At 48.3% G+C, this 10,603-nt stretch overlaps 1 protein-coding gene across 13 annotated transcripts in view; it reads right to left on the bottom strand.

The window, feature by feature from the left end:
- Positions 1-4,692: 4,692 nt before the first annotated feature.
- The window catches only part of FBRSL1 (fibrosin like 1), a 610,981-nt gene continuing 605,070 nt past the window's right edge, over positions 4,693-10,603 (bottom strand). For all 13 annotated transcript variants that reach the window (XM_070950588.1, XM_070950595.1, XM_070950590.1 and 10 more), the window contains 2 exons: positions 8,520-8,748; positions 4,693-6,876 (listed from right to left, as the gene is read on the bottom strand). In XM_070950588.1, coding sequence (XP_070806689.1) covers positions 5,640-6,876; positions 8,520-8,748 — 1,466 coding nt within the window. In that variant the 3' untranslated portion in view covers positions 4,693-5,639. The remainder of the gene's footprint in view (positions 6,877-8,519; positions 8,749-10,603) is intronic.

Below are 10,603 nucleotides of genomic sequence, written 5' to 3'. Positions count from 1 at the left end.
CAGCTGAGTTGCCTGATTGGCAGAGGCTTTTTAAAAAACACTCTGACGATCAGGCAACTCAGCTTGGATCGTCAGAGGCATTTAAAAGAAAAAAAGCCTCTGATGATCACGCAGCTCAGCTGGGCATGGGGGGGGGCAGGGATTTTTGCTACCGGTTCTCCGAACCACTCGCCTCCATCGCTACCGGATCGCGTGATCCGGTCCGAACCGGGAGCATTTCACTCCTGGGTGGTTGGGGTGATGTGGGCAGGGCAACCTCAGGGTGCTCCGCGGGCCAGATTAATTGGTTCAGCATCCGCATGCGGCCCACAGGCCGTAGTTTGAGGACCCATGGCTTAAAAGGTATGCAAGAATCCTCCAGCCAGCCTGCACTGCACAGATTAGGTAGTCCTCAATTTACAACCGTTTGTTTAGTGACAGTTTAAAGTTACACAAGTATGTATTTATGATGGTTGCAGTGTTCCCGGGATTCTCTTTTGCAACCTTTTGACAAGCAAAGTCCATATGGGGAAGCCAGCTTCACTCAAGAACTGCGTTATTATCTTAAGAACTGCAGTGTTTTCACTTAACCACCGTGGTCGTCAAATGGAACAAGCTGACTTAACCACTGTCACACTTAGCAACAGAAATTGGGCTCAATTGTGGTCGTAAGTCAAGGACCACCTGTACAATACAACCTGCAGGAATGCAGGAAGTGAAACCCTCTGCTTAAAACCGTATGTAGCTTTCACGTTTTTTTTTCCCTTTGACGTAAAGGCGCTGAAACACGTTTTTGCTTCCTGCTCTTTTGTTCTTCCCCAAGTTTGGATGTTCCATTACTTTTACAAAATAGAAATCTGTAATTTTATCCTTGCTGCCTCTCACCCGAGTCCTTTTCTTTTCCCCCCACTAACGCAGACTGCTTTTGCTAGAAAACAGCGTGAGCCTGATAAAATATCGATCTTGGCAGCTTTTTATAAGGTGGCGGATTCAGGCTCCGGCAATGTTCTTTGATGTGCTCCAATTTCCTTCAGGTTTTTTTTTTTTTTTTTTTTTGAGGAAATTGGAACAGGCAGCGGAGGGAAAATTGCTCAGCCAGAAAATAAATAAATAAATAAATTCCTTGTTTTGGTGCAGCGTCGCCCTGCTCTGAATTCAAGTCTCCTTTCCTTGCTCTGCACTCAACAGTGAACTAAGTTTCTTTTGGTGAATTTTTGCCTTTGAATAAAGGTAAAGGTTCCCCTGGCACATTTGTGCTAGTTGTTCCCGACTCTAGGGGGCGGTGCTCATCTCCGTTTCAAAGCCGAAGAGCCAGCGCTGTCCGAAGACGTCTCCGTGGTCATGTGGCCGGCATGACTCAACGCCAAAGGCGCATGGAACGCTGTTCCCTTCCCACCAAAGGGGGTCCCTATTTTTCTACTTGCATTTTTTACGTGCTTTCGAACTGCTAGGTTGGCAGAAGCTGGGACAAGTCACGGGAGCTCACCCCGTTACGTGGCACTAGGGATTCGAACCGCTGAACTGCTGAAGCTTTCGATCGACAAGCTCAGCGTCTTAGCCACTGAGCCACCGTGTCCCTATTGCCTTTGAATAAAATGGATTAGTTGGGGAAAAAAAGAGACGACCGCTCTTTCCAAAGCTGGTGTACGGAGCCTTGCGAAAAGCTGGAGGATGATTTGATGATGAATTTTACTTGCAATGGATTGATTCACATTATGCAAACTCTTTTTTGGCTCGGTCTCTGGTAGCGGTTTCAAAAAAAAAAACCTCCTCAAAAAACAAAGAACTGCTGGACCCCCCTCAGCCTCTGCAATCAAAACAAGGTTGCTTTTAGATGTCAAAGAGAAGAGACAGCAATGTGGATCATATGAGGCCCCATTGCTGGTTAATTTTGATATGCCAGAAGGATCAAATCTCTGCAATGCTTTGGATTTGAGTAAAGCTCTGAATTCGGAGAAGAGCTGTAATTTGAAAAAGCGTCTCAGACGAGACCCTCTCTCGTTTTCACGTAGGTAAACAGAGCGTGTGTGTGTGTGTGTATGTGGAAAAGCACATTTGAATTTGCCAGATTATGTAAATCTTGGAATAAAAATAAAAATCAGTGTTTATAACGTCATGAAACGTTTGCAAAAAAAACAACCAAGCTCAGAGAGCATCAAGGACCACACAGTCCTCCACATCGCCCTTAAACCTCACTCCCTTCTAGCACTGATGATGTTACTTAGTTGGGTCATGAAATGTCTGCAAGAAAACCACCAAGCCCAGAGATCCCCTCTGCAAACCCCATTCCCTTCTAACACTGATGATGCTACCTAGTTGGGTAATGAAACATCTGCAAGAAAACCACTAAGCTGAGAGAGCACCAAGGACCCTACAGTCTGCCTCCTCCTCCTCCTCCCCATCCCTCCCTTCTAGCACTGATGATGTTACCTAGTTGGGTAATGAAATGTCTGCTAGACTAATAAGCTCAGAGAGCACCAAGGACTCCTCATCCGTAACTCTGGTTTCCTAGCCAGGTCTCCTCGCAAGAGTTGACATGCAACCATATCCTCCTCAATAACACCCAGATAACTGACAAACGGCACCCAGCTAAATAATCCAGGAAGGTAGAATAACCGTCAAGGAAACCACACCCTGACCGAGACTAAACAGGGCAAGCTACCATATGTAAACACCCGTCAAACTTCACTTTCCCACGCCCTGAAGATGTTACCTAGCTTGGGCTTGGAATGTCTGCCAGAGAACACAGAGAACCTGAGGTAACCGGTTGCGCCAGTTGTCCTAGTAGATAGATCAGGGGTCAGCAACCCGCAGCTCTGGAGCCGCATGTGGCTCTTTCATCCCTCTGCTGCGGCTCCCTGTTGCTGGTCAGCTCCACAATCGATAGGGCTTTCGGTTAGGACAGGTAGAGGAAAAAGGATGCTGCACTAGGAGAAGACTCCATGGTGGGGGAACCGGACTTCTGGTCAGCAGAGGAAAAAGGATGCCACGCTCGGAGACTCTATGGTAGCGGAAGTGGACTTCTGGTTGCCTCCAGAATTGAATGAGGGGGCTTCGGGTTAGGACCTTTGTGGCTCTTTGAGTGTTTAAGGTTGCCGACCCCTGAGGTAGATGAACAGTTCCGGCACATGGGTCAGGCAAGACCCATGACCTATGTGCCCCTCCAAACTGCATGATTCTTTCATGATTCACATCCGTCAAAGGTCTAGCAGCATTAATAGACAAGAGCATGTTTGTCTTGTCAATAAGCCATTTATTTTCCCTTTTTTTGCCTCCGGGCAACCCCTCTGCTGTGATTCGATTTGACCCACCCGGATGTTTCACTATCTTTTCCTCCCGACACACACACACACACACACACACACACACACTGAAGTCAATGCTAGGTTTATCTTCGGGAAGTGGAAGGTTTCAAATGACTGGGGAGGAGGTCGGAAAAGGATGCTTGCAATGGAGCAAGGAAAAAAAAAACATTGGAAAGAAAATAGGAGAAGAGATTGACTGGACAGATAAAACACCAAATTGCTGCGGCTTTTGGTTCACTCAAGGGTGGAAAACTCACACACCAAGACACAAATGTTGAGTCAATCATAGTGTTGTGGCCCGCCAGCGGCCAGCAGAGCTGGTGGCAGACTCAGACAGTGATGAGGTTGGGGAGGAACATGGGCCAGTCCTGGAGTCCGGGGAAGGCTCTGATGAGGGCTCTGCGTCGGAGGCAGAGATGAAGTCAGGGCCATCTGACAGTTGTCAGCTGCCTTCGGAGTCAGACATCTGTGGGGCAGAAGAACCCTGGAGCCTGTTCCCGATGTGCGCATGTGCAGAGCTGCCAGGAGAAGGGAACAGCTAAGGAACAAGGGTCGACTCAGGAGTAAAGCCATAGGTGGATGGTGAATGGCCCTTCCCATAGGGAATAAAGAGGAGCGAAAGGGGAGTAGAGTTTGCAGGAGACAATTAGTTCAATTCATTAGAGTGAAGATCTGTTCCTGACATCTTGCCAAGTATTGTCTGCTACAGAATGGCGTTTGGAAGATATCGGCCTGGCAGCTCTCCAAGCCTGAAGTTGGCCGGAATTCAGCTGGTTCGTACCGGTTCAACTGAACCGGTAGCAGAGATTGTGAGTGGGCCCACCCACCTGCCCTGGCTCTATGCCATCCTATTTAGGTATGTTTTCGAGGCCAGGTGCATGCACGGGAGGCACGCGAGCAAACAAAGCGCGTGTGCTGAAGGCCGGGTGCATGCGCGGAAGTCGCGTGCGCAGGCCCGACCAGTGGTAAATATATTGGAAACCCACCACTGGGATTAACTGTATTAATAAGATCACCTCCAAGGTTCTTGCATATGCATACAATTAGGTTATACGCTCTAATTAATCCCTACATTGCATTTATATCAGCATGAGTGGTGCGGTGGCCTAGAGGTGGAGCTCTCGCCTCACAATCAGGAGGCTGTGAGTTTGATCCTAGGTAGAGGCAGATATTTCTCTCTCTGGGCACAATAAGATTATATCTGCTGGGAGAAAAAAAACAACTCCGCATTGGCGACAGGAAAGGCATCCGGCCAGTAAACACTCAGTTCCGTTCTGTTGCCCAGACTCCACCCCGCAAGGCATTATGGGGTCGTGAAAAGAAGATGATTGCATTTGTATCAGTAGTTCTTTTTTTCCCCCTAGACACTGAAGCGTTGTAATAACGTTAACCAATAACCAGAGAGTGGTTCTAGAAACCGTTTTTTTTTTATAAAGTCTACCTATGTTAAGAATTCAATATTGGTGTACATTTATATTAACAGAGTATTTACATGTTGCTTTCTTTTGTTGCTGTTTTTAAAACAAGAAGTCAAAAAACTCTAATTTTCTCCATAATATAAGGCAAAAAACAAACAGTTTTTGTACATTATTATTAATTATTATTATTAATTTTTTTTTTTAATATATATCTGTAACTTCAATTTCAAAGTACCAGAGAAACCAGTGGCCTCGATTCAGGAACCTCACAGTGGGCTGTATGAAACTATAGTTATCTCCATAAATAATACTTTTAAGAAACCCTGGGTGTATGTTTTTTTTTTTTACTTAAGGATCTGAGGCCACAAAATTGAAACTAGAAACACAAAACCTTCTTTTTCTTTGTGTGTGTGTGTGTGTGTGTGTGTGTGTGTGTGTGTGTGTGAACAAAGAGCACAAAATTAAAAAAGAAATACATTCATTAAAAATGTTCCTGGCATTTGGGGCAAAAAGAAAACATAAAATAAAATATACAAACCTGATAATAGTTTAAAACTCAGCACAGAAGCAAAGGGAGGGAAAAATAATAAAACAAAACCAGGAAACGAGAAAAATCAAAGACCTATATATTAAAATTTCCATATTTTTTTTTTCTCAGCAACCGTGCGGGTCGAAAGGTTTGTCCCCTCGGATGCCCCCTTCTGCGCGTTCCCCCGTCCCGTCCCTTCCATCAGCTTTCGCAACTGTGCTTCATGTCTACAAATTTTACAGTTTTTTTTTCTTTTTTTAAAAAAAGTTTACAGCAGTGCATTTTTTTTTTCCTTAAAAAAAAAAAAAGGGATTTTCCCCCTCCGTTCCCCCGTCCTCCTCCTCTATTTATACAGGCGAGTTTGGAAAAAAAAAAAACAATTCATCCTGCAGGCGAAGCCGCCGGGAACTATCGTGCCTCGACTTCTTTGGCATTTCTAGAAGGGGAATAGTCCCGGGATTCCGGGTTTGTGAGTGGGGTAGTCCGACGAGGGGAGGAGGGTCTCGTACTACTCGCCGGGACCAATGGGGGTGGAGCGCTGAGCGCGGCGGTGGGCGGGTTCCTGTTCAAAATCCCGTTGTGCATGGCAGCCGAAGGGCTGAGTCTGGGGTAATGCATGCTGCTGAGATGAGACATGAAGGAAGGCATGTGGGCCAGGTGGCTTTCAATGGGGGACGTGTGCAAGTGATGTATTCGGGCACGCTCGAGTTCTTCCCGTAAGTGCAACCTCTCCCTCTCTTCCGCTTGCCGGAGCCGCTCCTGTTCCCGGCGGGCTTCCAGAAGGTTTTCATGGTTGTAGTCGTGGGGTTCGCGGTCCCGGTAAGAGCGCTCGTGATCGTAAAATCCCGAGGCGGCGGGAAACCTGTGGATGGGATCTGCTCGGAGCTGGAAGTCCATCCGGCGATGTAGATCTAAGCTCCGGTAGGCGTCGCGTAAGGGGTCCCTCATGGGGTCCCAGGAAAACCCTGGGTGGGGTAGCCTCTCCCGTCCCGTGAGCGGGTTCATGCCCATGAGCGGAGTCATCATCCGGCTACGTTCCAAAACGTTCATGTTGTTCATCTGGTGGACGCTGCCCATGGAGATGGGCATGGCGGCCGCCATGGTGTGGGGCAGGGGTAACCCGTGCAGAGAAGGGGGCGGTGGGTGCTCAGCGCTTCTGGGATGCTGCGGAGTTTCCGAGCTCACCACTAAGACGTCGCTCTCCTCTTTGCGCTCTTCTTTGACTTTGATGTCGTTCTTGATCTTCTGGAGGTCCGTCAGTAGCTCCGGCTTTCTCTCCACGTCCTTGTTCATCAGGTTGCTGAGTTTCAAGCTTTCGCTCAAGGCCGGTTTGCTGTAGGGAGAGACCGACTGGATTACAGGCTTGGTATTGTCCTCCAGCGATCTCTTTTCATGGCTTGGAGGTTCCTTTACCGGGGAGCGGCTTTCTTTGATCTTCTGGTCTGCCACTGGAGGAGGATCTCTGAGCCGGTCAGGAATCTCTCTCTCCAGATCTTTAGATCTGTCTCGGTCCAGGAGGGCAACTTGCCGGCTGGAATCGCTCGCAGCCTGGCTGTTGCTACGGATGAGGTTGCTGATCTGGTGTGTCACAGGAGCCGAAGCCGGCGAGGATCGGTTTGAATGCCTACTTTTATCCAGAAGATCCCTGCAGGGAAAGAGATTGAGACTATGGGTGTCACTGTACAACCATTTTGCATTATTATTCAACAGAGTTGGCAAAGATCAAGTTGTAGATTGGTTGTAGATCAAGTGTGTAGAAAGTGTGCCAGCAAAAAAAAAAAAAGAAATTCACCAGACGTGCCATGTATTATTATAATATCATTATGGTGGCTTGATTCATACCACAGGCTAAGTTGCTCTAGTTAGTGAGATGGATGGCATGAAAACAGAGAGAGAGAGAGTGAAAGGATAGGTTGTGGCCCGTACACGGCCTGTGCGGCTGGTGGCTGATTCGGACAGCGAGGAGGCTGGTGTGGTGCTGTGCCAGCAGCCTGTGCAGCTGGCACTCGAGTCAGACAATGAGGAGGCTGGAGAAGATGGGGTGCCAGTGGTGGGGATTCAGCCAGGGCCTTCAGAACCTCCAGAAGCTCCTTTAAGTGAAGAGGACGAAGAGGAGGAGCCTCTTCTCAATGCACGGGTGCGCAGACCTGCCAAAAGGCAGGAGTGGCTCCTCAGGAGGAGGTCTCTTCGAGAGTAAGCCTTGGGGCTAATTGGGCACTCCCTTAGTCTATTTAAAGAGGAACGCCGATTGAAGCAATTTTGCAGGGAACAACTTCGTTCACTCTCCTTCGTGCCTTGATCTTAGTTCTCTGCAAATTGCTTCTGGGCTTTCTGCCAATCATAGTAAGGTTAAGATTATTTATTCTTTGGATTTTTGTAGGTTGTTAAGAAAGTTAATTAACAGCCTTTGTTTGAAAAAAAAACTGATTTAATTTAGTAAACTAAGGTTTGTACAGACTTTGTGTGTGCTGCGTTCTTTGGGGTCCGTAGCTGGGGCAGAACAGGAAGGGAGGGAGGGAGGAGGGGAAGAGAAGATAAGCAAGGTGGGGATAGAAAAAAGGAGGGAGGAAGAGAGGGAGGAAGGAAAGAGAGAGAAGAGGTGGAGAGAGAAGAAGGAAGAAAGGACGGAAAAGAGGGAGGGAAGAGAGAGAAGAGAAGGAAGGAAGGTGGAGAGAAGGAAGAAAGAAAGAAAGGACGGAAAAGAGGGAGGGAGGGAAGAGAAAGAAGAGAAGGAAGGAAGGTGGAGAGAAGGAAGAAAGAAAGAAAGGAGAAAGGACGGAAAAGAGGGAAGGAGGGAAGAGAGAGAAGAGAAGGAAGGAAGGTGAAGAGAAGGAAGGAAGAAAGGAGAAAGGAAGGAAAAGAGGGAGGGAGGAAGGAATTGAGGAACAAAGGAACCGAAGAGAAGAAAGGTGGAGAGAGAAGAAGGAAGAAAGGAGAGAGTCAGGGTTCCAAGTATTACCTCCAAAGAAAGAAAACTCTGAGGCTTGATTTTCAACAAAAAAGATGGCTTCCAGGGCTGACAGAGGGAGGAAGGAAGGAAAAGAGGGAGGGAGGAAGGAAGGAGGGAGAGAAGAAGAAGGAAGAAAGGAGGGAGAGAGGAAGGAGGGAGAGAGAGAGAAGAGAAGGTAGGTGGGCAGAGAAGGAAGGACGAAAGGAAGGGAGAGAGGAAAGAAGCAGGCTAGCAAGCAAGAAGGTAGGTAGGTAGGTACTGGGTGGGCTTCCACAACAAACTGGACCTCCAAGCCATATATGCCAGTCCATTTTGGCCAAATGTCGCCCCTCCCTCACCTCTCCTTGTCTCTCTCTTCTTTACTCGAGGAAAGCTCCCTCTTCTCGGAGTCTCTGTCTCTGTCGTGATTCGTCACCGAGGAACTCCGCTCAGCGTCTCCTGGCTTGGGCCACTGAGGCGGCGTGGGAAACGAGGGCGGCGTCCGGTGCAGCCGGTTCCAGGGCTCGTGGGGGCTGCCGAAGCTCTGGACGTTCGGCCCGTCTTTGTGAGCAAAGATGCTGCTGTGACCTGGAAACCGAGAGAAAGCGGTAGAAAAGATTGGGTTCGCTCCTGGATGACAGAAAGGACATTCAGTCTTATATAGGATTGTGGCCAAAACAAAAAAAAAAAGGAATAAAATAAAGGCCAATTGTTTTATTTATCTTTTTCGGCCTGGAAAAAGAGAAAGGGAAGGGGGAGGATGAACAAATCCAGGGGTGGGATTCAGCCGATTCGGACCGGTTTGGGCGAATCAAATGTTAATTTTAATCTGGTTCGCCGAACCGGTTGTTCCAAGGACTGGCTGACCCCGCTCACCCCGCCCCTGCCCTCCCAGGAGTTTCCATGTTTTGGATGCCTGGTAAGTGCAGGGCATGCACGGAGGCTCTGGGAGGGTGAGAAACGGGCCTACCGGAAGTACCGGATGTCTGGAAATGGGCCTGTTTCCGGCCTCCGGAGAGCCTCTGGAGCCTGGGGGAGGCCGTTTTCGCCCTCCTGGCTCCAGGAAAGCCTCAGGAGCCTGGGGAGGGCAGAAACGCATCCCTTCCCCGCCGTGGTGCAGGAGGTCGAATAGGCTATGCTCCCATGGCCACACCCAACCAGCAACTGGGCAGCGAACCGGTTGCTGAAATTTTTCAATCCCACCCTGAACGAGACCTTTGGAAATAACAACAGTGAACTGGCTCCGTGGATGGAGAAAGGAGCCATTGAAAGTCTCTGCCGGCAAAGAAAATCTGCATAACTACATGGACGTAATGAGGGTGTTTGGCCTAAAACATGGCAGGTGAACCCCAGATCGCGCTGCTGTGACACTCAGAGCTAAACTGAGCTTATTGTGATGGTTAAGGATGGTTTATTGTGAGAAAGCAACTCATTAAAGAGGATCAGCTGCCTACCAGATAAAGCGGGCATGGAGATCTCTCCATTGGGGCATGAATAGACTGAGCGGAAGCATAATAATCCAGATCTGCCACGAGCATCTCTCGCGGGTGAGAGAGTCGTCAACACACAAATCGGTGGGTTCCTTGGTGCTCTCTGAGCTGGGTGGTTTTCATGCAGATGTTTCATGGCCCAACTAGGTAACATCATCAGTGCTAGAAATGAGTGGGGTTTTGTTCTCTGCTCCACTCCCGTCTAGCACTGATGGTGTTACCTAGTTGGGTCATGAAACTTCTGCATGAAAACCACCCAGCTCAGAGAGCACCAAGGATCCCACAATCCTCCTCTTCCTCCTCTCCTTCTCCACTCCACAAACCCCACTCCCTTCTAGCACTGATGATGTTACCTAATTGGGTCATGAAACGTCTGCAAGCTCAGAGAGCACCAAGGTTCCCACATTCCTCCTCCTCCTCCTGTCTAGAAATCCCACTCCTTTGTAGCACTGACGATGCTACCTAATTGGGTCATGAAACGTCTACAAGCTCAGAGAGCACCACAGCTGAACCCGGAGCTACAAAGACTCTCTTTGATCGGTACTCATAGTTCTGTTGGCCACTCAGCTTGGCGTTCCCCAGTTGTGTTGGGAACGCCACTCCCAAATCCATAACCGGGGACAGGTACTGAACTTGGCAATGGACAATTTGGGGAATTCCTGTCTCCCTGCATCTCAAGACGGGTTGAGGAAGGTGATAGAGTTTCCTTGAAGAACATCAACATTGACTAGAAGTTCTCTGCATTCATGAAATCGTCCCCACGGATGGAGAGAGGATGGCTTTGTGGAATGTGCTCTGGTTTTTCTGTGGGGTGGGCTACCAAAATAAATTGGATGCTTTTGAAAATTCTGGGTTTTGGATCTGTATTTATGACGGCACACAAAAACATAATCCTGAAAACATGTAGGCGGTACTAGTCTCAACATACATAGCAATGTATGTTTTAGTGACGT

The sequence above is a fragment of the Pituophis catenifer genome, unplaced genomic scaffold, assembly GCF_029215685.1.
Source record: "Pituophis catenifer annectens isolate HBS135680 unplaced genomic scaffold, rPitCat1.0.hap2 SCAF_10, whole genome shotgun sequence".
Classification (NCBI taxonomy): Eukaryota; Metazoa; Chordata; class Lepidosauria; order Squamata; family Colubridae; genus Pituophis; species Pituophis catenifer.
The sequence above is the reverse complement of the archived record's forward strand: the minus strand, read 5'-3'. Positions and strand labels throughout refer to the sequence as shown.